The sequence below is a fragment of the Phaenicophaeus curvirostris genome, chromosome 8, assembly GCF_032191515.1.
Source record: "Phaenicophaeus curvirostris isolate KB17595 chromosome 8, BPBGC_Pcur_1.0, whole genome shotgun sequence".
NCBI classification, from domain to species: Eukaryota; Metazoa; Chordata; class Aves; order Cuculiformes; family Cuculidae; genus Phaenicophaeus; species Phaenicophaeus curvirostris.
In genome coordinates this window covers 5,624,791-5,651,602 of record NC_091399.1, presented here as the reverse complement: position 1 = coordinate 5,651,602, position 26,812 = coordinate 5,624,791, and the positions used below count along the sequence as shown (strand labels likewise).

Below are 26,812 nucleotides of genomic sequence, written 5' to 3'. Positions count from 1 at the left end.
CCATGGCAAGGTGGCTGGGGTGGACACAATGCCAGGAGGGCACACGGCCACAAGAGCAAACCCAAACTGACCAGAGGGGACATCCCATACCATGTAACATCGTGCTCAGCCACAAAACTGAGGAGCAGTCTTTCCAAAACAGCTGTTGCTCAGAGATATCATGGACATTGATCTGCTCGTGGAAGGTGGTGAGCTATTGCATCACTTTGAGTTTTGTCCTATTTTTTTTTCCCCTTTGACTTATTAAACTGTCTTTATCTCAATCCAAGAGTAGTTCTCACTTTTACTCTTCTATTCTCTCCCCTGCCCACCTGCAGGAGTGAGCAAGCAGCTGTTGTGTGCTTAGTTGCTGGCCAGGGCCAACCCACCACAGTACTGAAAAGTTAAAAAAAGTGACATAAAATTGAGGCTTTTTAATATGCTTTGATTAAAATGTGCCTTTCATTTTAAAGTCTTTTTTATATCTGCTATTGAAGTAATGAGTATACATATATACACATATATATATAAAATACGGTATACTATAAATACTAGAAGAAGTTGAAAAAGTTCCTTTCCAAGGACTACCAACAAGACAAAGTCATCCAGTAACAGAAAACAGCATGTACAGTTGTGTAGGCCAAATAATTCTCTCCCTCTAATGTCTGCATACTTAAAATAAAAAATAATCAAAGTTCAAAACCGACATCTAAATTATCAGTAATTTATTGACATTAACACTCAGGAGATGACAGACTTCAGTGGTCCTTTAAGCAATTTAGAGCGAATTATGATCTTGTCTAAACCAACTGTAATAGCTTGAGGAAATGCAAGTTTTAAGCTCGGGTACCCTGTAATAATTATTTACATCAATCTGCATTTCTCAAATACATTCTATCTTAACGATACTGGTTTTCACTTCCCAGAGCATCCATTGCAAATTAGGCTCCTTAGGTTTCTGCTTTTAATTTTAAAAAATTTTTTAAAAAAATTAATTTTTAAAAAATCTTTCCTAGATTTTTATTACTTCATTTTTCCTCACCAGTAGCAGAGGCTGAATCCCAGCTTTTGGAATCTCCCTTTTAAATTGTGGACACTGCACTGTATTTAGACTTCAGCGAATGTCTCAAAACCTAGCTGTGCCCAGGGCATAGCGCTGCTGTGCTTATAGTGAAGGGGGACTTCACAAAATAGCTCCTCTAAGGAAAATGCAGCATTTATCCAGGGCATCCTCTAAAACAGACATGGAACAACCAGTCACAGGCAGGCAGACAGGCATGATTAAAGTAATAAACCACTACCCTTATTCTCATCGTACCTTGTAAAATCTGTTTGCTGGATCCACCCATCCCTTCAAGAGAATGGTCATCTGTGAAGACAATTATGGCACATTAACCCACACAAAGGCGCTCTCTACTGGTACATGGTGTTACGGTCTGTCTTTCTGAAATTTCTTGAACACACCAGCTGCATACAAGGACTACCTCCTACCGTAGCTATTGTTTTTTAATGCAGTAATTAAAGTTTTAAAATGCAGTCTTTTTAAAAAATAAATACCACTTTACACAACAGTTTATATATATAACTAAAGCAAAAATATCAACACTTGTTCTGTTTATAAAGACTAATTGAGAAATAAAACCTTTCTAGTATTTATAAGCAAGTGTTTACACCCAATGTAAAAATCAAAAAAACCCCAAAAACTAAAAACTTGGAGAAGGCAGAATAAAGTAAACAAAATCCTCTCATCCAAGATTAATGCCTGTGGAACTCACCAGAAAAATGTTTTAAGAAACATTTGCTAAAGGATAGCAAACAACTTCTTGTGAGGACATAATAATAATTTATGTAGAACCTGAACACCAACATCAACACAGATACATCGGCTGTTCCATTGGAGTGAGGGGCATGGGGAGAGCAAGGAGGAGGCAGAAGTGAGGAGCTCCTGCTTCCCAACCAAGCTTCAAGAGAACACTTGGAACATAAGCACTAATTTTCTACTAAAAGTAGCAAGAGAGTAGATGTTTTTTTATACTCATCACCTCCAGCCCGCAAGCTACCACGCTATTCCCCACTCTCAATGTCCACACTTTCAGTCACATCAGATTCCAGCTTATGTCTCAGGCAGGAAGGATTGACTACAATAAGGCTTTCATTTGCATTGTTTCAAATAGGTAGAAACCACACTGTCTCTTAGTGAAGGCTACTGATAGTATTTTGTGTGGCTGTCTCTTCTCTGGTTGTTTCCCTTCATAGAAAGGATTTAAGCATAGTTAAGATATCAAGCACTTTTTTTTCCCTAACCAGCAGTAAAACAGATTACAACTACACAAGATGGGGAAAATCTTATATTTGAGATCACAAACCAAACAGGACATATCAATCCCTAGTTACCTTTAAAAACTAACTCTGAACTTACTGCAAATGAAACAGCATTGACCAAAATGTGCCACAAAGCATGGCAGTGGCACCACACACCTCACGTTTAGCAAAACTACTTCACAAGAAGCTGCCAGCACCCTCTTTTTTTTTTTTCCCCCAGTACATCATTAATAGCAAACTTAAATTTACTCAAGATAGTCTATGACATTAAGTACTCACCATGACAATAACTTTGACCATGAGAGTGGCCATGGCCATGATCGTGAGTGTGGCCGTGACCATGTTTATGTTCATGGCTGTGACCGTGACCTCCATGACTGTGCCCATGGCTGAGCCCACCATTAAATAGAGAATGGCTGTGTTCATGCCCTGTAAACAAATATCACTGTCAGAGTATAATTTTAAAATGCTGAATAACAGTATGCTTACATTTGATTCTAAGCTACTCAAAAACTATTCATCTTTTAGGTCATCATAAGGTACAGCTTTAAATAAGTTACAAAGAAAATTAACACAAGCTGTTTATCACCTAAATCCATGCTGTGCAGCCATATAAAATATATAACTTATCTGAGAAGCCAAGTGTTTTTATATGTTCCCACTGCTGAGACAAGTTGTGCTACACTTTCAGTACAATTCAAAAACTGTACACATCATTAGACACACGCACATTAAAGACAGCTGATTTAAGAAACCAGAAATTGGCTATCATTTACACATTAAAAAGTCAGGCTTAAATTGTTGCTTAAAGACCAAAGGCTACTTTCTTCCACCAGCCTACATCAGTTTACATGTTAAGCTGAAAGAGATACTAATTAGCTTTGCAGAAAAAGAATGCACAAAATCGTTTACCATCTGTATTTAGGCAAATAAATGAATTCCAATTCAGAAGAAACTAAGCTGAGAAGCACCTGAAGCTGAATCATTCCATACTTAAAATTTAGTTCAGACACTGTTTTGTAAATTTTCCAGCCAAGACCTTGCTTAACTCTAGCTTAACGTTGTCAAAAGACACTCTGCAAATCTCTTCCAATAAGGTGCAGAAAAGTGCATGTTCCAGAAAGCAGTTTCGGGAGCTCTAGGTCTTCCAGTTAACAGATGTTAACATGAGAAGTACAGCAGTGACAAACTAGGATTAGTGACAAAACACAAAATTCAATATTGCAGCAAGTCACACACATATTTGGTTGGGATTGCCACTAGAAAGACATTAAAATTTAATACTAGGGTTGTCACTGGAGAATTATACGGTCCCAAAACACAAGGTGCCAAGAAAGAAAACAATACTGAAAATTACAGACACACTACCAGAGCCATGTGAATGCCCATGACCTCCATGTTGAAAAACAAATATTCCTATAAGATTTACAATGAATCCCAGTATAGAAACAGGAAGAAGTCTCTCATGATGCACGTCAGGAGGCTCAAGCGCTCTCTGGAAAAAAAGAAAAACAAAAAAACCCAAGAAGGAATGTACAGTTTTACAATCTCTTTACATTATTAAAAGGCACTGAAAAATCTGCTTAGATAGAGGATCATCTCCTCTGAATGCCTAGTTTTGGCCCTTATTTCTTGACCTCATTTGTCATCTAACAATGAGAAATAAGGATCTTCCTATGGCATACTTAACTGGCTGAAAAAAGGACAGGTTATTTCTCACAGAATCTTCACACACAATTGAAGTACACTCTAAGAAGCTGGCACAGATACACCGAAAAAGCTAGGTTTCTCTGTCATAAAACAATAATTTCAGAGGCCCATCACATAATTTTAAACAATTAATAGAATAATAATAGAATAATAGAATAGTTCATGTTGGACGAGACCTTAAAGATCATCCAGTTCCAACTCCCCTGCCATAGGCAGGGACACCTCCCACCAGACCAGGCTGCCCAAGGCCCATCCGGCCTGGCCTTGAACACCTCCAGGGATGGGGCAGCCACAGCTTCCCTGGGCAACCTGGGCCGGGGAACTCCCCACCCTCATTGTGAAGAAATTCTTCCTTATGTCTAGTCTAAATTTGCCCCTCCCCAGTTTAAACCCATTGCCCCTAGTCCTATCACTACAAGTATTTGTAAACAGTCCCTCCCCAGCTCTCTTGTCAGCCATTTAAAAATATTTAAAGATACGTAATTCCTAATCCTGTTTGAGGAGGATTTTACATCACTGTATTGACATAACCACTTATTTTACATTGGATGTATATACTTTTTGCTATGATGCACATAACCAATAAAAGTCAACCATACTACCAAAACTTGGGTATTACCTAACTGTACAATTGCACACATAAATTCAGTCATTGCACATAAGCAGTTAATAATTGACTTAGAATAGGTAATTTTCTGATATTCACGTGTACTTGCAATGACTGTCCAGGCAAACACAGGCACACAATGCAGAATGAAACCTGCAACTCATTAAAAATATAGCAATCACTATGCTTAAATAAAAGTTTTAGGACCAAAGAACAAGAAGTTTCACCAGGTTGAGTCTATTCCCACTACAAATAGCAATGCCTTGTACCTTTTCTAGGAACTTACAAAGTTCCATTGTTGATAATTAGGAGGAAACAGGGTTTTCTTTTATGCCTGATCAGTTCCAATTAGATTTTCTCTTTCAATAGGTCAGAGTTACAGGGCTTTCTGGAGGGGAAAGTAGTAACACCTCAGCAAAAAAATTATGAACATAAACAATCAATTTCAGTAATTTTATCCCCACTAAATATGCTCTACAAATGGAAATGTGACAATTGTGCAATTGACTTCATAACATACCTCAACACCTTCAGAAAAAATAAAAAATGCTGTAAAGATGAGGAATAAACCATTTACAAAGCCAGCAAGTACTTCTGCTCGAACATACCTGCAATAAACAAAAAAGCAATAGCAAATATTACCACGTCCATTTCAATGCAGAAAATTAAAAGTGGAACTTAGAGGCTGGAGTACAATTTTCTTGTTCTCAGACAGTTGTACTACACAGGGATCTGCTAAATGGCAGACGCAGTATATGAACTACAGACAAGCAGATGAAATTCACTATGCTGTATTTTGACATACATGACCTAGATGAAAGAAAACTTTCAATTCATCAAAATCTTCTCATTTAAGATCACCTCTACTGGAAGTTATGGTATAAACGTACATTTGGAAGCCACACAGTACAACAAGCACGCAAGACATAATTGAAGTCTACTAATGTAAAGTTCTGTTAAATATCAAATAGTCACACAATAATTCTTTCCCCTCTAGTTGGGGGATTTCTAATAAAAAGTTTAAGTAGAAATTAATTATATCAGCTACTAAATTTTTCCAATTAAAAACAGCCAGGTTAGAATAACATGTAATTCCAATGTAGCAAACAGACTTAATCAATCGTGGCAATTCTCTAATAAATGGAACACCAGCTCTCTAAATGCAGAGCAGTAAATAATACAGAACCTGCTTTCATTGCAATTAGCTCATGGTACAATCAATTCTGCATAAATTGACTCCTAGGCATACTGGAGTTTCCACCTTAATTGAATAGTGCTTTAAGTTTCAAACTCCAGGATCCATGCTTAGGCAAGACAGCTGGAGCTAAACACCGACATTCACATCAGTAACTCTATGGGGAACACAGTAATCCACGTTACACCTCATTTGCTGTTAGTTATTCAGTATCGCCAATTAGTCAGATTGTATCACCAGTATTGTTTTATAGAGCACAACTGAAACGTGCAGTGGAACCGAGGGCCCTGTAAACAGAACCAGCTGCAGCAGCCGTACCCACAAAGGGCAGTAGGGGATGCCGTGGCTCAGGTGTGAGGGCCTGCGTTAGTGGTAGCCACCGCTGTTGAATCCTGCTGGTTCTGGCTTATCTCAGAAGCAGCATCACTGAGACTCATCTCCTTTCAGTTGTAGCTTTCTGTTCCAAAGGAGGCCTGGGCATCACCATTAACACCCCTCATTGCCTGGAGAGGACAAACCCACGATGCAGCTGCTATTACTTCAATGGGGCCAAGACATGGCAACACAGGGCAACTTCCCGCTGCATGAACTTTTTTCCACTCGTATGATCACAGAGATCTTAGAAGTGGTCAGTCTGCTCCCCAGAAGTAATGCCTTTACTTTTTCACTATTTCAAAGGGGATATTAACTTAGAAATTCAAAGAACTCACCTTATAAAAACAAAAAACAACCCACAATAAAAACACAGCACACTTTCAATATAGCTTTTCCATGTTCTACAAAAAAGTTTTATTCATGCAGTGGAAAACTACCACCTACACATTTACTATAACACATTAAGGTAACAGCCTGAAGTGTCTTACCCATATGAGAAAGCATCATTTGACCTCCATTTTGAAATAACTGAAGCTGCCAATCCAGCCAATAGAGCAGTACAGTCAAAAAACATATGAAAAGAATCTGATATTAGACCTAAACTGGAAAACAACAGAAAAAAAAATGTTATGTTTCATATACTACATTAGGCACAGAAAAAGGGCACTTAAATTACACACTAGCAAAATACACTGTGTGTTTAAGCTTAAGGCATGGTTTTCCTAGCGCAGGAGAATCTCACACTAGATAACCAACATAAATATGATGGCAAAACTGCTTTTGTCAGCGTAGGTGAGGCACTTTGGAAGAGTGCTTGGCAAAAAGTCCTCCTAGCATATGATTTCAGCAGTAGTGCAGGGTGGTTTCCACTGACATAAACCAAAGGCCCTGGAGTAGATACACCCACAGCCACATCTCTTGCCAACGTAATCCAAATGGCAGGCATTTGTTCCTATATTTTGGCTTATAGATTGACCATATGAGCAAGTTCAGCTAGAAAATATGCTTTTGAATATCTATTATATGCAGTGTATACTGAGGTTAACTGGTGCAATAAAACTAAACATATTTTGCTGAAGACTACCAATACCACCATAGCAACGGCACTAAGCATTTACAAATGCAATATTCTCTAATCCATTTTCACATTTTCAAAGAGTTTGCACACACAGGGAAAATTGGTCAAAAATTCTTTAATGTCTGCAGTAAAAAAAAACAAAAAACCCCACAATGAATCAATCAAAATAAAGTTTTGTAAAATGTTGACAAACATCATTCTCTCTAAATTGCAGAGATATGGATTTGATAAGTGGACTATTTGGTGGATAACGCATTGGTTGGATGGTCGCATCCAGAGAGTAGTGGTCAACAGCTCAACGTCCAGATGGAGATCTGTGATAGGTGGCGACCTTCAGGGGTCTGTACTGGGACCAGGGCTGTTTAATATTCTCATCAGTGACAGTGAGAAGGATTGTTTGCAAGACAACACCAAGCTGAGTGGCGCAATTGTCACACCAGAAGGACAGGATGCCATCCAGAGGGACTTGGACAAGCTGGCTCAGGAGGTTCAACAAGGCCAAGTGCAAGGTCCTACAACTGGGTCAGAGCAATCTGTGGTTTCAATACAGGATGGGGAATGACTTGATTGAGAGCAGCCCTGCAGAGAAGGACTTGGGGGTGCTGATTGATGAGAAGCTTGACATGTACCAGCAATGTGTGCTTGCAGCCCAGAAGACCAACCGTATCCTGGGTTACAGGAAAAGAAACATGGCAGCATTCAAGGGAGGCCATTCTCCCCCTCTACTCTGCTTTAGTGAGACCCCACCTAGAGTACTGTATCCAGTTCCAGAATCCCGAACCTAAGACGGATATGGAACTGTTGGAACAGGTCCAGAGGAGGGTCAAAAAGATGATCTGAGAGCTGGAGCACCTCTGCTATGAGGACAGGCTGAGAGAGTTGGGGTTGTTCAGCCTGGAGAAGAAAATGTTCCAGGGAGACCTTATAGTGCCCTTACAGTACCCGAAGGGGGAGCCTACAAGAAAGCTGGGCAGGGACTTTTTAGAAAGATACGTAGTGATAGGATGAGGAGGAATGGCTTTAAATTGGAAGAAGGAAGATTTAAATTAGATATTATGAAGAAATTGTTCACCAATGAAGGTGGTGAGGCACTGGCACAGGTTGCTCAGGGAAGCTGTGGCTGCCCCGTCCCTGGAAGTGTTCAAGATCAGGCTGGATGGGGCCTTGGGCAGCTTGGTCTGATGGGAGGTGTCCCTGCCCACGGCAGTGAGGTTGGAACTGGATGATCTTTAAGGTCCCTTCCAACCCAAACCATTCTATGATTCCATGATTCGCCTGTGACAAGAGTATTTTAGGCCTGTAAAGGCTGAAGTCTTCCATTGTCACAGGAAAAGTTTAGCATGCTGTTTGACCTTACAAAGTTCAAAGCAACTTAACTTGGTTCACAAGCTACAGTCTACAAACTCATACAAGTTCTACTAACTAGGTATGTAAATTAAACTTAAACCCACATAGAACAGTCATCAAATTTTACTAAATTACTAATAATAAACAGGTTCTGTGAGTCTGCAAGGAAGTATGTGCATCTAAACAGAAAACTTGCTTCATATTTGAAAAAATATTTGATACAGAGGTACTAACTAGCATTCATTATTACAACTGTCCCAAAAGTTCCATTTTCCCAATCCTTTGGTTGTCTAAGAACAATTACATACATAATGCAGTTCTTGGAAACTGAAGAACAAAAAGCAGTTACTGGTTATAGAGGACAGCCACCTTTTCACAATGAAGTCAAATACAAAGTTTCTTTACATAATCATAGAAACATTAAGGTTGGCAAAGACCTCCAAGACCATCAAGTCCAACTGTCAGCCCAACACCACCATGCCTACTAAACCACGTCCCAAAGTGCCAATCTAAACCTCCCTGCAACTTGAGGCCATTTCCTCTTGACCTCTCTTGTTACTCGGGAGATCAGCACCCACCTCACTAAAGCCTCCTTTTGCACAGTTGTAGAGAGCACCATGGACTCCCCTCAGCCTCCTTTTCTCCAGATCCCAGTTCCCTCAGACGCTCCTAACCCGTGCTCCAGACCCTTCCCCAGCTTTGCTGCCCTTCTCTGGACATGCTCCATTCCTCATTCAAGCAAAGAGTGCTGTTGGCCTCCTTGGCTTCCTGGGCACAGTGCTGGCTCATGTTCAGCTGGCTGTCAACCAGCACCTCCAGGTCCTTTTCCGCCAAGCAGTTTCCAGCCACTCTTCCTCAAGTCTGTGGCATTAGCCAAAGTTTGAACTACTTCATACTAAGAAACCAAACCATTTCAGCCTGACTAGAATAAATTTCAAGATTAATCTGAAGTGTTTCAGATGAAACACTCAGCTGTAGAAGAAGTGAGTTTGGAGGAGGAGAGAGAACAAGTCTTGTGCTCTCTATATATCTACATATATATTTCATGAACACACACAGAGACGTGTATATAGATTTAGATATATATATACACAACTATAACACATTTAAGGCAGAGGATGCTGTCATGATAAATTATCCTTAGATGCTCTAGGCACCCAAGCAGGAACCAGAAGAGTCATTCTGAACAAACTTCAGAGGAAGACCAAAGTTTTAGCTGGATGTCTACGAAGCAACAGAATTCAATTCCCTATCAAATTCTTGAAGGGTGTAAGTGACAACTTCCCCCTCACCAAAATCAGATGACATCCCTAGGGAAACATCTCATTTTAAGTTTGGTTCTGAGCAGTAAAGAAGATCCAATGGGGAAAAAAACACACAAAACACACACAGCATTCAGGTGGAAGACAATTAGGGTGACAGCAAATATAACTTCAAGATGATTATAAAATGCAAGGGGTAAGCATAGCTAAACAGAGACAGCTAGTGGTTTCTGAGGGGCTTTTTTTCGGTACAGAGTCTCCCGGGAAAGACAACAGCATATAAGGACTGTTACTGAAACACAATCCCATAGTAGCTCTAGAACCAGGCATCATGCAGCAAGCTGTCACAGCACTGTGTGCACACCTGCAAATCTCACAGCGGCAAGGCTCGCCACAGTTGAGACACAGCTGTGCTGCTTTCAAGTTCAAAACGCATATCTCCAAGCAGCCAGAGACACGTGGATTTATGAAGTGGTCAGTATAGACTGCGTCTGCAATGCATTGTAATACATGGCTTAAACAAGCTCTGTACTATAGGCACAGCTACAAGTGATTCAGCCACACAAAGGACAGGAAACCTCATAAGAGGCCAACCTGATTTCATCTCAGGCTTTTTTTTTAAATGACTTGTAATTTAATTAGACATTAAAAAACTGAGTATAAAGTGATTACTAAAGTAAATATGCGATTTAGTCAACTCCTAGTAACACCGGGTTGTATGCAAGAACTTCCATTAGAACTGGAACATACCATCCAGAGTAGAATCTAGTAGAAACCCTGTACTTAAAACATATTGTGCCTAAATGAGGATGCTTCAACAGTCAATTTAATAAGCTTAACACTAAACTACACTAGTATGCACATAATATTATATTTTAAAACAGAAACTGTACCAGATTTCAACTTAAAACAAGCTCTCAGGTAACAAAATATTACATCCAGTTCTGTTTTCTGTGCTACAAGAACATCAACACACCAGAGAACTTGTAAGACAAGATAACAAAACATCTATGTGAGTTCAGGAAATAAGTTACTGGGCAAACAAGAGCCAAGGAGAATGTAAAAAAATTAAGAATAAGAAACCAAAGATAATAAAATCTAATACTTTCAGAACTTGCACACAAAAACTTTGGAGGCTGAAATAATAGATTTAATTTTGAAACAGGAATATCCTGATAAAAGAACAAACAGCAATCTGCTTAGATTTAAATGGACAGAAGTGTAGTTTTCAGAATCACAATTAAAAAGAAATTCCTTGGTCTGTGGAAGCCAAGGGAAGAATCATCTGAATAATCATCACAGCCTGGTAGGCCTGCTATCTTGTACACGGCCATCATCAAAGGCACCAGAGAGAACAGAATTCAAAGCCATACTTCTACTACTTGCAGCATCAGGCTCTGGCCATACCCAGGATAGCCCACAGTGGAATAAAGAAGTGCTCCAAGATGATACAGTAAATCCCCTTTACAAACATTCTGTTTCTGCATATCTCACAGAGCAAAGGAACTGTGTTTTTCAAACTCAGGAAACAATTTTCCCTATAGGGCTCTTTGTTTGCATATGATGTTTGTTTTTCCAAGGCATGAATGCCTGCTTTGACTGAAGTCATTCCTCACCATATTCTCCGCTATTCCTCTCTACGTAAGAGCGACTTGATAAGATATTGTTTTGTTCTAGCCCAAAATCTAGATTTAATGTAAGGACACCTGAAATTAGTGACTGGAAACATAAACAAGAGATCCAACTAATGACTATTGAGGAAATCCCACTTCCTGATTTCTAAAATGAACAAAAATAAGTAAGAGCCTTCTCAATTCCAGTGAGAGAATTCTTTAGTGATAAATGTCTGGCAAGTGCCATTTCAGTTTCTCAGTTTAATCACCTCATAAACAGGACTTTCTGGTACAGTTTTCATCTCTGGTCACACTACCAAGAACTTATTATGCTTAAAAGAAACTGACACATGAACACAAAAATTTCTTCAGACCTGAACGACTGAGAAAAATAATTACAACTTTAGAGCTATTAAGAAAGACATCCATACCTGAGCAGACAGGCTACACATACAATAATCCTCACACAAAGAGACTTAATATCAAACTTAAATCCCTAGCACGTCCAAGATGCTCTGCACACTGCCAGGACAGCCTGTGCCCAAGACAGCACTGTGCTTTCACTGGCACTACAGAGGCGATAGCTGTCATCAAGGTTAAAGACTTTATAGCGCATTTTGAGAGATTTTATTTCTAAATCCACATTGCTGTATTCACTCAAGACTTATGATTAAGAGTCCTAGTAATCTCTGTCCGTGCTAGAGCTTTTGATAAGAAGTACTTTAAGTTCCATGTAGAAGAACACACTTCTCGGCTTAAACGACATTTCCAGCCCTCTCCATTTCACCCTGAAGTACTGACTTAGAGACTGAAACAGAACCACGAGACACCTCTACCAAGGCTGAACTGCGATGGAGACACCACCACCAGTGTCTGTTGACAGCAGTGTCATGAATAGACACCACACGCCAGTACAGAAAGACTCCACATTTCCACTTATGTTTTAGTACAGATTTTCCCGTTTAGCAGTTTAGCCAAGTCCCTCCTGGTTTTCCCACCTGTGCGAATCTGCGCGCTACATGAAGTGCCACGTAGCCACAGCAGGGTGGGTTAATTCCTGTTTCTCCCTCAGAGACGAGGATGTTTGCTGCAGAGCTGGTTTTCACCACCCAACCCTCCACTTCCACACGAAGCCACATTCCCAGGCACAGGATCCCTGTGGCACACGGCGGCCACAGGCTTCCTCCTCCTCCTCTTCCTCCTCCTCCCCCGCCTCGCGAAGCCGCAGACGTGGCGGCGGCCTGGGCTCCCCGCGCTCCCGCCCGGTACCTGTTACTCCAGATGCCGTAGAGCAGCTCCACGAAGGCGAAGGAGAGGTTGAGGCAGAGGAAGAAGAAGAGGTTGCGGGAGGTCTTGTCGGCCAGGATGGACCTGCGCGGGGAGCACACGGCGGTCAGGGCGCCGCGGGCACCGGCCTCCCCCGGCCCGCCCCGCCCCGCCCGCCCCACACCGCTCACCTGAACCATCCCGACACCTTCCTGAGCAGGTTGAACTTGGGCGGCTTGTACTCATCGTCCTTGATGGAGAGAGGCAGCATCGCGGCGGGCGGCGGCAGCGCTCCCCGGGCCGCCCGCCCACGCGCCCCTCGCACTTCCGCTCCGCGGAGCGCGCCTGCGCGCGCCGGGACGGGGGGCGGGGCGGGGCCAGAGGGGGGCGAGGAGGAACGCAGGGACGGGCTCAGAGGGGACCGCGAAGGGGCGTGGTCTGAGACGGGGCGGGGCCTGAGACGTGGAGGGGCCAGAGGGGAGCGGGGTCAGAGGCGGGGCGGGGCCTGATGGGAGGGCGGGGCGGCGATGGGCGGGGCCTGAGGAGCGCGGGGGCGGGGCCTGCGGCGGCTGGGGGAGGTGGAGCGCGGGGCGGGGCTGGTGGGACGCGGGGCTCCGACGGCACCGAGTGCGCCCCGCCCCGCCCGCCTGGCGATCCCCGCCAAGCGCAGCCGCAGCCCGTCCTCGCGGCGATGCCCGGTGCTTTCGGAGCCGCTGCGGCAGCGCGCGGCACGGGGCCGGGGCGGCGCTGCGCAGCGGGGGCTGCCGGGAGGAAGCGGCGGGCGGCGCCGCGGCCGGGCCGGCCCTGAGTCAGCGGCGCCTCCTCGCCCGGCGCCCTCCGCAACGTGAGCGCAGCCGGCGGGCGCGGGGCTGGGCTGGGGGAGGGGGCGGCCCGCGGGCCTCTTTCTTGGAAAGGGGCTAAAATACCGCGTTTAGATTCGTGGAATCACAGAATAGTTTGGGTTGGAGGATCATCCAGTCCCACCCCCTGTGCCCTGGGCAGGGACGTCCCACAGCCCAGGCTGCCCAAGGCCCATCCAGCCTGGCCTTGAACCCCTCCAGGGCTGGGGCAGCCACAGCTTCCCTGGGCGACCTGTGCCAGCACCTCACCGCTCTTATGGTGAAGAAATTCTTCCTTATGTCAAGCCTAAATCTGTGCAGTTTATGCTATTCCCCGTAGTCCTAACCCTACAGGCCTTTGTAAACAGTCCCTCCCCAGCTTTCTTATGGCCCCTTCAGGTATTTGATGGTCGCTGTAAGGTATCCTTGGAGCCTTTTCTCCAGACAGGGTTTTATTTTCATCGGTTTTGTTTCAAGAGTTGTTCTCCACACGTGGTGTGGGGGGCTCGGACTTTTTCAGAGAGGTCTGTCTTGTGTGGCGGTTTCATAACTTGATTGGCATAATGGATCGTGGTGCTAATTCTAAGGGTTGTATACAGACATTTAATTTAATTAGAGAACATAAACGTTACCCTTGCTTGTCATTACAGCCTGTTCTGTGTGTTTGAGTAAACACAGGAGTGTATGGCAAGCCAGGGGGTGTCATTGCCACAGTAAACAACACCTATACCTTCATCTTAAGTATGCTTTTAAATTTTAACTAATTATTGGTGAGTATTGTCATGTTTAGGTTGCAACTGGGAAGAGAATCTAAGGTTCACCTGTTTAAAGGCACCTGTATCCAAGATACCATGGTCCTAAGGAATGCAGAGTAGCTACTGATGTTTCTTAGGTTTAGAAGTCAGGCGTGATGGTTTACACCTATAAAATTGAGCAACCAACACCAGTAACTTCTGGAAACAGTTTCACTGAATTCTATAACCTCACAAAATAAGTTAGTGGTAAAATTGGAAATCAAATTTAGAAAGACTTATATGTGTGGGCATAGACTGGTATCCACACAGCTTTGCAATTCCCAGCTTCTAAGAAGTAAGTTTCTATAACCTAAACAAATTACTCTTCCAAAATTTCACATAGGTTCAGTTCTTAAATAGGAGTTCTTGCTCTCTAAATTTACATAGTTCGATTCCTAAATTAAAACTAAAATCTCTCTTTCTTTATTCAATCTCCCTTTCTTTGTTCAACTAGTCTTAGAAGAAGAAAAATCCCTCCAACAACCTGGGAGCCTTAACAGACAGGTTTCATAGGTCACAGTCCTGCATCTTGTGCTTTCTTCCTTTTAGTGGTCGCATTTGTATTTGCTTTCCCTTCTGCTGAGTTGCCAAAACAGATGGGAAGAACAAAATCCTGTGTCTTAAGCCCCTACACAAGTGGCAAGGTTAGTAGAAGGAGAGTGTGAAGGGGATGGGCCAAAAAAGAAAAGTTTAGTGGGACTACTTGCCCAGCTGTGGCTTCCAAGTGTGTATTTTAGTTGTGTCTGGTAAGCAGAGCTGCAGATGGGAGGTTCTGAAGACCTACTTGTGTCCCTGTAGGACCCTGAGGGTTGAACAAATGCATGTTGTGTTGGTACAGAGAATCAATTTGACAAGAAGAGACACGCTTTTTCTGTCTTTCTAACCAACTGGTGCAATAACTTATTTCTGAAGTGTTCATGGAAAGGCTGAGATAATTATTCAGCTGAGCAATAGGAAAAGGGATTGGATAATTGCCAAGAATGCATACATCAATAAGCAGTTTGATGGGAACGGTTGGACTCGCTGATCCGGTGGGTCTCTTCCAACCTGGTTATTCTGTGATTCTGTGAAATTTACATGTAAGAGAATGTTGGGTATCATGTGGGATAACTGTTCATCTTCAGTTATAGAGTCTCTGTAATTTCCAACAGATTAAAAGATCACAAGCCACCATCCTATAGAAACAGGGAGGGAAAAACAATCCTACTTGGCAACAATGAGGTAAGTTGAGAGGTTTTTTTAGACTAAAATAGTTTGTTCCTATTTTCGAGCATGGCATATGATCAAAACTTATGTGAAAAATATAGATGCTCTCTCAAAAATTCTAATTGAAAGGGCTGCCCTTGATCACTTCCTTTGATCAGAAGTCCCTGCTGAAAGCCTAGAAATTACAAATGGAGTAACATAAGTAATATGTATAGATGAGTAACTGACTAGTTAGCTTAGAATATTCATCTTACATACAGTTCATACTAATCTTGTGGAGGAAGAACAGATCTGGATGATAAATTAGAGGTGCAAACTACAGAATGCAGTGGCTGCTGGATCCTGCTGAGATTATAATTTATAAATGCGTGGTGAACTGGGAGTGCTGCCTAAGAGGCATGAATGTCAGGGCTGCTTTTGTAGGAGCCACCTTTTAGTTGTGAAATCGTGAGGATCCAGAAACCCCTGCCTTATACAAAGGCTGCTTCCCCAGTTAGCTGGTCCATAGCACCTAGCATCTGACACGTCCAGTTTCCACTGAGTTCTAGATTCAGCAGACCAGCTATTACTGATGTTGTTGCATTCCTACGTTACCTCATTTGGCGTTTCTTTTGCTCCACCTGTGTTAATAGCCTCATTAGTATGGTCCGAATCAGATTTTCCACATTAATAACCGTTAATGAGTAGATATACAAACTGTTGACAGCATGTCCAGCAGTTCAGTCATAAAGATTTTTCCTTCTGTGTATGGTACCTGAGCAATGGAAAAAGGAAGAGCATTTAACTTCCTCCTTTCTGCTCTTGAGGAGACACCTTCTCTCCCTTTTGTTTCCCAGCTAAAGCAGAACTCCTGCAATGCTGAAAGTACTGAATCTCTGTACAAATTTGCTTTCTGATTTCAGCTGGATGGGTTTGGTGAGGTATATAAATGTTTAATCAAAAATGCAATACTGAGAAACTAAGAGATGAACAATCAAGTTAAAGAATTACTATAGATCCATTTTCACTAAACAATTCAATTAGAAGTTAACAATAAAAAGGGAAAAGCAAGTAAACATAGAAACTGAGTACCAGCAATATCTGTCTAGATAGTTGAAAGTAATAGCCCGAAGTCCTAAAATCCTCCTTTTTTGTTTACTAAAACAAAAGTCTACTTAATGTTGTGAGTTTTGGTCAAGTAAGGGAGGTAACTATACATGGGGCTAATGACTTTTCTTTTCCTATTACTTGTTTTAAAGGTATTTTCACTTCTGTAAGCTTCCAGGAAGAGTTATGGGAATTCGCCTACTACGCTTCACTTCCATGGTGATCATTGTCTTACTTCTTGTGGCAGGTGCTTTAACAGCTTTGCTTCCCAGTATCAAAGATGAAAAAATGCCCAATTTAAGAAGGGAACCGAAAACCCAGACTCAGTCTGCCTTGGATTCATTTACTCTTATTATGCAGACATATAACAGAACTGACTTACTGCTAAAGCTTTTAAATCATTACCAAGCCATCCCCCACCTACATAAAGTAATTGTTGTTTGGAACAACATTGGTGAGAAGATACCAGAGGAAATGTGGAATTCCTTGGGGCCTCATCCTGTCCCTGTTGTCTTTAAAGTTCAAACTGTAAATCGCATGAGGAACAGACTCCAGAATTTCCCTGAACTGGAAACGAAAGGTAATCAGCAGTTCATATTGCTACTATTAATGTTATTTCACACTTAGATTGTGAACGCTAAAATGGTTTGAGTTATACTGTGTAAGAAATCCATGGATCTGTTGGGCCACTTAATAGAATGTGGGTAATACAGAAGAAACCTTTGTTGTGGTACCAGATGTACGCATCAGGCTGGAGCTGTCGGTGAAGAGCAGGGGAGAAAGGAGGGGTGTCAAATGCAGTTCATGGGCTTTTGCAACTGTGTTTGTTTTCCGTTTTCTTTGTCAGGCAAACATAGGTAATTCAGCCTCAGTTTATAATGTAAACTGAAGTTCATAATGTATGTATTTGTTGAGTCCCTGCATTAATTTGGACTTAGATCATCTGGTAAAAAGACTTGATTTCATCCATTCATTATAAGACTAAATCCTCAAGCATGTTCTGCTCTTCAGAGAAACTTCCCTCCTTAGCTGTCTGGCTTTCTATCTTGAGATTATGCATCCTTTTTAAGAGTGTTTTCCCCAGTCTTTTGGCTGTTCATGTAAATATTCTTCCTAAGCTCTTTCCAGGAGAAGCACAACAATAAGCCCTGTTTGTTTCAAGTGGACCCCCCCCATGTTGCATTACAGACCTGACCTTACTCATGATTAGTAAAGGTAATTCTACTTACTGCCCCCTTCCTAACATGCCTTGATACTCAAAATCCATGACTTCTAGGCAGACACTAGAAACTTCAACTTCCCAAATGTTTTATTTACTGTAATTGGATTAATCCTGACTATAAACTTAAAAAGCTTGAATGCATCTGGAGTTCTGATCTAATAATATCTTTTCTTTTCTGCTTCCTGATAGTCTTTTCCTTAAAATTTAAGGCAAGGTTGCTTCCTTCTGTAGGTAATAATATTGAATGTCACCTGTGCAATGTACTAAGCTTCCTTATTTAGAACTTAAAAGTAGTGTGGAGATGGATAAAATATTATACTGAGAATTCCATATAAATCTCATGCACTAAAGAATGGTATCTCCTTATTTTAGTTGTACTCTTATACCAGATTAAATTTTAAATTGCTTTGCCAAACACTCCCAAGTTTTCCAACACATCAATGTCTAGCTGTACTAAAGATGACCAAAGGTTGCTGAGTTTTGAAACAGCGTGAGAAATATAAGTTAGGTTGGCTTCCAGTTACCACAAAGCTGCAACTTAGCTTTTGCTTTGAAATCTAAATGTGTGTTCTCAATCTACTTTCAAGGAGATAAAATTCAGTTCTGGAATTTGCCTTAATGGTTATAAAATTTCACAGCAACTTGTCAAATACTGTGCTGCAAATTATGTTCATGTGTTTAATGTTCTGATAAGTTAGAAATTTTTCTTTTTTCCTCCCTTCAGCTGTTTTAATGATGGATGATGATACACTAGTCAGCGCTCATGACCTTGCTTTTGCCTTTTCTGTTTGGCAGGTAAAGTTTTGTGTCTTTGTGGGGCAGTATTTGTGAGTTACAATAGAGATTAATGGTTTTAATTGCAGTAATACTATATAAAAACGTTTTACTATTGATTTTCTAGGATCGAAGTGTTGAATAGTAGAAATGGCAAAACAATTCTTTAATCGTAGCTAGATCTGTAAGCTATAACTTAAATAATTTTTACTCTTCTTGCACGTGAACAGTAAGGTTGCTGACTGCTGAATTTCTTTAAATAGATAGGCTGCAAAACAAAAGCGTGGGGATTTTTTTCTCTCTGAGAGAAATTGTGTGTAAACTTATTCTGAGTGCCAAATATACAGCTGCACGTTGTGGATAGATGTTTCTTGGCACTACATGATGTGGAATGAGGCATATCGTGTCAGTTTTGCAAAACTCTAATTGCAGCACTTAACGCAGATCAAAGGACCTAATGCCAACAATTTCATTCTTTCCTGGTAATAATCTTGTGCTCCCCTCAGTTTAAAAGAAGCATAAATCTCTCTTGTGAAAATACTTAACACACATTTCACAATGTGGGCTTTGGTTTTATTTTTTAAATTTCTTTTTTCTTTCAGCAATTTCCAGACCATATAGTGGGATTTGTTCCTAGAAAACACATTTCTACTCCTTCAGGTGTATACAGTTATGGCAGCTTTGAATTGCAGAACCCTGGATTTGGAAACGGAGATCAGTATTCTATGGTTCTTATTGGTGCGGCATTCTTTCATAGTGGTTATCTAGAAGACTTTCAACGACAGCCAGAAGCTGTTTACGCCTTAATAGATGAAACTCAGAACTGTGATGATATTGCCATGAATTTTGTGGTAGCCAAGCGCACTGGAAAGCCTTCAGGAGTGTTTGTGAAGCCGGTTGATATAAGAAATTTAGAAAAAGACACTAACAGTGGCTATTCTGGAATGTGGCACCGAGCAGAGCATTTGTTACAGAGATCTTACTGTGTAAATAAACTGGTTAATATTTATGATGGCATGCCTTTAAAATATTCCAATATCATGATTTCTCAGTTTGGTTTTCCTAATTATGCCAATCACAAAAATAAAATGTAAGCCAGTGAATTTAAGGGGCTATATGTTAAACAGTACACAGTGAATTGTACTGAGTTCAAAGAGAGAAGGTGCAATTACTGCATCTTGGCCATCTTTCTTTGTAAATTCTTTCTGAATTTATTCCATTTAGCTTTTTATGGTTTGGGGTTTTATTTCTTACTGATTCTCCAAGGTAAGTTTTGAGAAAACTTAGAGACTGTTTACTAAAGGTCAGCTGTCATAAAATCATCCTCTTTCCGTAAAACCTGAAAAGCTATTACAGTTAATTAGGCAAGTTCTTCAGAAACATGCAGACAAAAATGCACTCCTGCCCTTCAGTGCTTATGGTTTGATTTTGTTTTTAATATATGTATCTAGTCAAATGAGGTCTAGGCATATTTTTGATAGTTATATGGTGAGATGCTTCCTTGCCTCCTCCCTCTTCTCCTCACTTCCCCCTACCCAAGTTCCCAGTAAACCACATAGGACTACAGCAAACTGTTGGCCAGGCAACTAGACTCCTGTACAAAACCCCTCTGAAGTTTGTATATAAGCTCTTCTATAACTGAGCTGTTCCTGAAGCCGCTGTGAAAGCAAGCCAGAAAGAGTACCTCACCTTAATCTCAGATAGTCATAAAATCATTGCCTGCAATATCTGTCACTGCTGAGGTAGTGGAAAATTATCTCTGATGTGGCTTTTTTTTCCTATTACTGATTTGCCTACAGCTGCTGCAAGCAGCTGCAAGGTAAAACCTATCAATTGGAAATGTGAGAAACACGAATATGTGAAATATGAAACCTAGATAAGCAACCAGAAGAAATGGATGGGATATTACTTATTAATACACTCTTTAGTACTTAATTTTAGTTTGGTATTTTGCATGCACGTTGCTATAAAAATGTGCCCAAGAAAATCCTCACTTTTAAAAAGCATCTTGTTTACAATTCCTGTTAGTATCAAGCTGTTCTATAGAGTGTACATTTTGTAATATTACACATCTACTATTTTTTAACTACTCTTTCAATTGAGTGTGTACTTTACTTTTGGTAAAGCATTATTGAAGTATTTTAAGGCACAGTGATGTTTCACAGGGCTGGACTGTTAGTCTCCAAATTCCTTGGCTTCATCTGTAGCAAGAAATGGAGCCATTAACAACAGTGGGACCCTCTAGTTGTGGAAATGTGTTAACATAGACAGCACAGACCTTTTCCATTGGAGTTGGAGAACTTTTTTGTGATATGGAAGAAAGAACAAAAGACAGTCATTTTCCATGATCATGGAGAGGAATCAAATTTGGCATCTGAAGTAGATTTAGGTTCATTTGCATTAGCTTTTAATTGATTCTTAGTTCAAAGGTATCTATGGGCAATCAATAATAGCTAATACCTAGTACACCAATAGCATCTGCACAAATGGTGTATAATTGTATTATTTTTTCTAATAAGTTAGCTGAATAAAAAGTGGTTGAAAAACATGACAGGTCTTTTACCACAGAGCTGGTTCGGGGTGTGAGTCTGGATTTCTTTGGGGGAATGGAGGATTCTCTTGCCTTGTTCTATCAGTGTTAACAGATTTGCTTTCTGTACGGTGAAATCTTCCTAGTACTTTTGTAACGTTTAAAGGGCAAAATCTTAATATGGCAGTGTAAAGTCTGCATAATTTTTTTGTAATAGTGAAAAGTAGCTTTTCATTATTGTGCTGTAGTGATAAACAGTATACAAACTGGTCTATGATCTCTCCAGAAATGCAGCTTCCCTAGTGGTAGTTCACTGCATTTCATTTACTTACTGGTCTGTAATTTCCATTCCGTGCAATATCAGCTAGAATTGTGAAGACTTACAAATGTTTACCTTACTTTTAAAATGTGAAATGAACTGTCAGGTCAGCCAAATCTCAGTACTGGGTTCTTGTTGGGGTGAAGAAATTGTTTTTTGGTTGGTTGCATTGGTGGGTTTTTTTTCATTCTTCTGTACCAGTGAACGAATTGATAGAAAAACCTTTTATTATACTGATAAATTTAATTTGTACCATTGTCAAATAAAATACATAAACCAGATTTGTTATGTATTTATTTTCAGATTATTGGCCAAGTTTTTCAGTGTTAGGTGTCTAAAGGAAGTTCGCAGTTTGCATACAGATGAGCAGCACTGAGATTTCATTTTGTAAAAAACAAGTGTACTTATTGGCATATACATTCACTTAATTTAGGTGCAGCCCACTTGTAAGGAGAACAAGCCATCAAAAAATGCAGCCTTAAGCAATTAGGCTTGGATAGCAAAGGAAATTCAAAGGTAAGACCTCAGCTCTAGCCATAATTATTTGTCCTTAGGAACCAAGAGGGTTTTTCTTGTTATTTGTAAAGGCTGGTAACATTTTATGCCTTCATGGTAATATTAATAAAAGTGCCTTAAGATTCTTTAATGAAAGATACTATTGAGAATTTATATTTTTAACAGAATAATATACATGTGATGATTTCTCCTAAGAGATTCTTTAGATGTCATTTAGAAATATTTTGGAATCTAAGCGTATTCATCACCACCTGAAAATATTGTGTAGAAATTACTGTTGAAATTAACATGATTTTTTAAATGGCATGTAACAGATATATTTTAAAAATCTTTATTGCAAAAATCAGGATATGTTCTTAAAGTGATGCAACTGGACTTAAAGAAAATTGCTTCCTTACCTACAGTTTAAAAAATGCCACAAGATGTAATTGTAGCCTTGATATCATCAAATGTTAAAAATAATGAATTACCACAAATGAGAACTTGCATGTGATAAAAAACATAGTTGTAGTTTTGCCAAAGATATATAAGCAGTATATGAACATTTGGTAATTGGGGCTTCAGTTTCTAGTCATGTTTGCCTCCTAGATTACCAGCCTAGCTAGGTGGATTTACAAAGAATAGGCTTCAACACAAACTCTCTATGTAGGGTTTCTAGGTATGGGATATACTGCTCCATCTTTGCTTCTGTTGCCAAAGATACTTTAGTTAGTTAATTTGAGTATGCTTATACAAATTCCATACAAGCAGAGTGCAGCACAGGCTTAGAAATGTAGGTTATGTTGAACTGTAGTGAAAGTTTCAGTAAACAATGGTGTTAAAAAGGTATGGTTCTGAAGAAAATACATTGATATCTCTCTTCATACACAGGATATGTTACCCCTGAGAGAATTGCTTGTCAATTAAAAGATGAAATATTTGATTTGATTAAGGGTCATATACAAGTGCAAGTCATATAGAATAAGAATATATAGTCACATAGATATGACTATATATATAGGAAAAGATAAACATTGTTTTCTATAAAAAGCAAGTACCCTCCAACAACATTTGTTTAATTTGCTGTTACAGAAGACTACAGTCTCATTCTTGCAAGCATCTCTCATGGAACAGTACTTAAAACTTAGGATGAGGTTTCTCAGTTAAGTTCACAGGACCAGGCACAAAGCGAGTCATATTTAGGAATATTCTGGAGCTGTGAAAAAAAGGGGGAAAGTGGAATGTGAGAACACAGGGACTAATTATTAGAACCAATACCAAAAGTAAAAAAAATAAAGCAACTAGAAAACAATTGCGTGAGAAGTATTTTCTGTAGTCATTCAGCATATCCGTAAGGCTTTTAAGGTTATCCAGTGTTTCTAGATTAGAAATCGAAGGGTTGAAGTGTTTCCTACTCATGTTCAGCCTCATTTGTAGACATGCTAGAATTAATTAATTACATGTGTCTATTTTGATGACCTGGATGATGGGATCCTGCACTTGGGTCACAACCAGCCTCTGCAGCACTACAGGCTAGGGGAAGAGTGGCTGAAAGCTGCTTGGCAGAGAAGGACCACGGGGTGTCTGTTGACAGATGGCTGAACACCAGCCAGCAGTGTGCCCAGGTGGCCAAGAAGCCAACAGCATCCTGGCTTGGGTCAGAAATGGTGTGGCCAGCAGGAGTGGAGATATCCCTCTGCACTAGGTGCTGGTGAGGCTGCACCTTGAATCCTGTGTTCAGTTTTGGGCCCCTCGCTAAAAGAAAGACACTGAGGGGAACTGGGGCTGTTCAGCCTAGAGAAAAAGAGGCTGGGAGGAGACCTCATCGCTCTCTACAGCTGCCTGAAAGGACGTTGTAGTGGGGTGGGTGTTGGTCTCTTCTCCCAAGCGATAGGATGAGAGGAAATTGCCTCAAATTGTGCTGAGGGGGAGGGGTTAGAGTGGATATTAGGAAATGTTTCTTCACTGGAAGGGTTGTCAAGCTCTGGAACAGGCTGTCCAGGGAGGTAATTGAGTCACCATCCCTGAAGGTGTTTAGAAGATGTGTAGATGTGGTGCTTAGGGACATGGTTTAATGGTAACCTAGGTAGTGTTAGGTTTACTGTTGGACTCAATGATCTTAAAGGCCTTTTTGAACCTAAAAGATTCTGTGATATGAACTGGTACTTACAGGTTATTTATAGTGTTAGGAGAACATGGTGGTGATTCTGTGGATCTCAGGGCTGCATGTTGCTCTGTATTACAATGTCTTTTTAAGGTGTTTCAAGGGTAGTATTTTTGGGGGTGGGTGGGAGAGAACAGCATCCTTTTTTTCTTTTCTCCTCATGGTACCTCTCCTTTGCAACTTTTTGCTTGTTTAGTTGTACAAACGAGATGAACAATCTGCTCCAACTGGCGCTTAGTAATTCTTTCTAAAGGGGAGGGAGGTCGAAGAAAGTAATTTTTAACACATTTTACTCTTTCTTTGGCTGTAAGTTAATCACAAACTAAAGGCTAATTCATCTTTTGCAAATTAACCACCAAGAAAAACAACTTTTCACTTTTCCAAGATGTCGAGCAACAGGTCATCGTGTGTGTTTCTGCAGTAGCTTTGGAAGCAGAGGTGACACCGCATCTGGGAGAGCTTCACAGCGGAGAGACAAGGAGGGTGGCCAGAGACCTCGCCAGCCCGGGGAGGTGACAGGCAGGAGGGATGGAGGTGCCAATGGGAGACACAAAGGTGCCAGGAGGGGACACCGAGGCACCATTGGGGCACACCGAGGTGCCAGTGGGAGACACAGAGATACTAGGGGGGACACCAAGGTGCCAGGAGGGGACACTGAGGTGCTAGGAGGGAACACCAAGATGCCAGTGGGGGACACAGAGGCGCCAGTAGAGCACATAGAGGTGCCAGTGGGGGACACAGAGGCACTAGGAGGGGGACACCAAGGTGTCAGGGAGGGCACACAGGGGCGACAGGAGGGGACAGAGAGGCACCAGTGGAGGACACCAAGGTGCCAGGAGGGGACACCGAGGCGCCAGTGGAGCACACCGAGGTGCTAGGAGGGGACACCGAGGCACCAGTGGAGGACACCGAGGTGCCAGGAGGGGCCACCGAGGTACCAGGGAGGGCACACAGAGGCGTCAGGAGGGGACACCAAGGCGCCATCGGGGGACATTGAGGTGCCATGAGGGCACACAGAGGCGCCAGGAGGTGACACCGAGGTGCCAGCTGGGGACCCCGAGGCGGCAGCAGGGACCCCTCTCTGCCGGAGCCCCCCCCGCGCTGCCCGGCCGCGGCGAGGGGCGGCAGCTCCCGATTGGCGGCTCGGTTGCCGCTCGGATTAAATGTCGGGGCGGGGCAGCGCCCTAGGCGGGCGGTGCTAAGCGTCGCCTGGGGCGGGCTCGGCTCCGTCCTGCCCCGGGGCGGTGGGAGCGGAGGAAGCGGCCGGGGCGGGGTGCGGGGGGGCGGTGACCGCCCCGCCTGGGCCGCAACAAAGGCTGGGCGCGCGGCGGTCGCCTGGAGACGGCGCGGGGCGGGGGGCGCGGGGGCGGCCCCGGCGGGGCGGGCTGAGGGCGCCGCGCGGGGCCATGAGCGCGGAGCCGGCCCGCGCCTCGCTGCTCCGCGCGCTGCTCCGCATGGAGCCCGCGGCCGCCCCCCCCGCGCTGGGGGGAGCGGCCGAGATCGGCAAAGGTGAGCGAGAGCGGGGGGTGAGCCCGCGGGAACGGGAGCGGGGCTGCTGGAGATAAACTAGAGCGGAGTTTCTCCTAACTAACTATTTCCTCCGGCTGCGCGTTTTCCCGGCGGTGTTTTGCCAGGCGCTGCTCGTTCTTTGGAGCTTGTGTTCGCTGTGGCGTCTGCGATCCCCTGTTTGCAGCCTCTCCCCATCTCCAATGCGAGATCAGGCAGAGCTGGGTCCAAATTAGCAAGAGTTTTGAGTGTTGTGGAATTCATAAGGACGTTAAAATTGGTTCTTGGAAAGTAATCGCGTATGGGAATGGTTGGGCTCGGTGATCTGCCCCTGGCAGGGAGGGCGGGACTAGGGGGTCTTTAAGGTCCTTTCCGACCCGAACTATTCTATGATCTAAGAGGTCTTTTCCAGCCTAGCCGTTCTCTGATTCGCGTAAGATTTCTGGGGGATGTATCCATGTGCAGTAACTGGGACGTAAATACATCCCGTCCCGGCTCTTGCCTGGCTCCCTCTGCCCAGGCCCCATACAGGGCGCTCGCTTTCCAGAGCTCCCAGACGAGCCTCGGAGGGTTCATTGGCCGCTCTTAGGGTGCCCGGGGGTCCCTGGGCGCTGCCCGCCCCACGCCTCGCCCTCCGCTCTCTTTCAGACCGCTTGTACTTCGCCACTATACGAAACAAGCCGAAAAGCACCGTCAACACCCACTACTTCTGCACCGATGAGGAGCTGGTCTATGAAAAGTAAGTGTCGCGATCGAGTGCGGGCTCAAAGGGATCACCCGGGGTTCTTTGCACCACGCTTTATCGCTGTAGAGGGTATTTCTGCCCCGTTTAGCCTCTTGCACAAAGCAGGAGTGTAAATTAGCCTGAATATATTTCTACGTCAGCTGAAACTAGCTTCCTAAGATTGATGTTTTAAAGAAACTCGAAACCAGCTATGAGACCAGTTAAATGGCTTAAATTGTGGTCGAGCCGCAGGAATGATATCTGAGCATTGTAAAATTTGTTTATAAGCTGGAGAAGATCTCTTCAGGCTAATTACATCATATGACATGGTGTCTTAAAGAGAAGGCTGATGTTTGATATGAGGAGATGAAACAGTAGTTTTGTTTTATGTTCACTTCC

General features: G+C 42.4%; 3 protein-coding genes across 5 annotated transcripts in view; 2 read left to right on the top strand and 1 right to left on the bottom strand.

The window, feature by feature from the left end:
• SLC30A7 (solute carrier family 30 member 7) overlaps positions 1–13,094 on the bottom strand; it is a 32,964-nt gene extending 19,870 nt beyond the window's left edge. The window contains exons 1-7 of one of the 2 annotated variants that reach the window (XM_069862219.1): positions 12,946–13,094; positions 12,758–12,859; positions 6,677–6,785; positions 5,139–5,226; positions 3,670–3,796; positions 2,581–2,730; positions 1,298–1,348 (exon numbers count right to left, since the gene is read on the bottom strand). In XM_069862219.1, coding sequence (XP_069718320.1) covers positions 1,298–1,348; positions 2,581–2,730; positions 3,670–3,796; positions 5,139–5,226; positions 6,677–6,785; positions 12,758–12,859; positions 12,946–13,000 — 682 coding nt within the window. In that variant the 5' untranslated portion in view covers positions 13,001–13,094. Of the gene's footprint in view, positions 1–1,297; positions 1,349–2,580; positions 2,731–3,669; positions 3,797–5,138; positions 5,227–6,676; positions 6,791–12,757; positions 12,860–12,945 lie in introns of both variants that reach the window. The other variant, XM_069862218.1, reaches the window with a different exon arrangement.
• A 419-nt stretch (positions 13,095–13,513) lies between these two features.
• EXTL2 (exostosin like glycosyltransferase 2) lies at positions 13,514–21,805 on the top strand. 2 transcript variants are annotated; one of them, XR_011337839.1, is made up of 6 exons: positions 13,514–13,598; positions 15,539–15,608; positions 16,832–17,259; positions 17,798–17,894; positions 18,626–18,696; positions 19,278–19,330. XR_011337839.1 is itself a non-coding variant. In XM_069862178.1 (5 exons), exons 2-5 carry the CDS (start codon positions 15,604–15,606, stop codon positions 19,767–19,769), a joined length of 996 nt encoding a protein of 331 aa, XP_069718279.1. In that variant the 5' UTR covers positions 13,524–13,598; positions 15,539–15,603; the 3' UTR covers positions 19,770–21,805. The 2 variants fall into 2 exon arrangements, 1 of the variants encoding a protein (XP_069718279.1); XM_069862178.1 differs by lacking the exon at positions 17,798–17,894 and having other exon boundaries at positions 13,524–13,598; positions 19,278–21,805.
• A 3,784-nt stretch (positions 21,806–25,589) lies between these two features.
• The window catches only part of CDC14A (cell division cycle 14A), a 57,910-nt gene continuing 56,687 nt past the window's right edge, over positions 25,590–26,812 (top strand). The window contains 2 exon segments of the mRNA XM_069862203.1: positions 25,590–25,692; positions 26,338–26,428. Of these exon segments, the coding sequence (XP_069718304.1) occupies positions 25,590–25,692; positions 26,338–26,428 (194 nt within the window).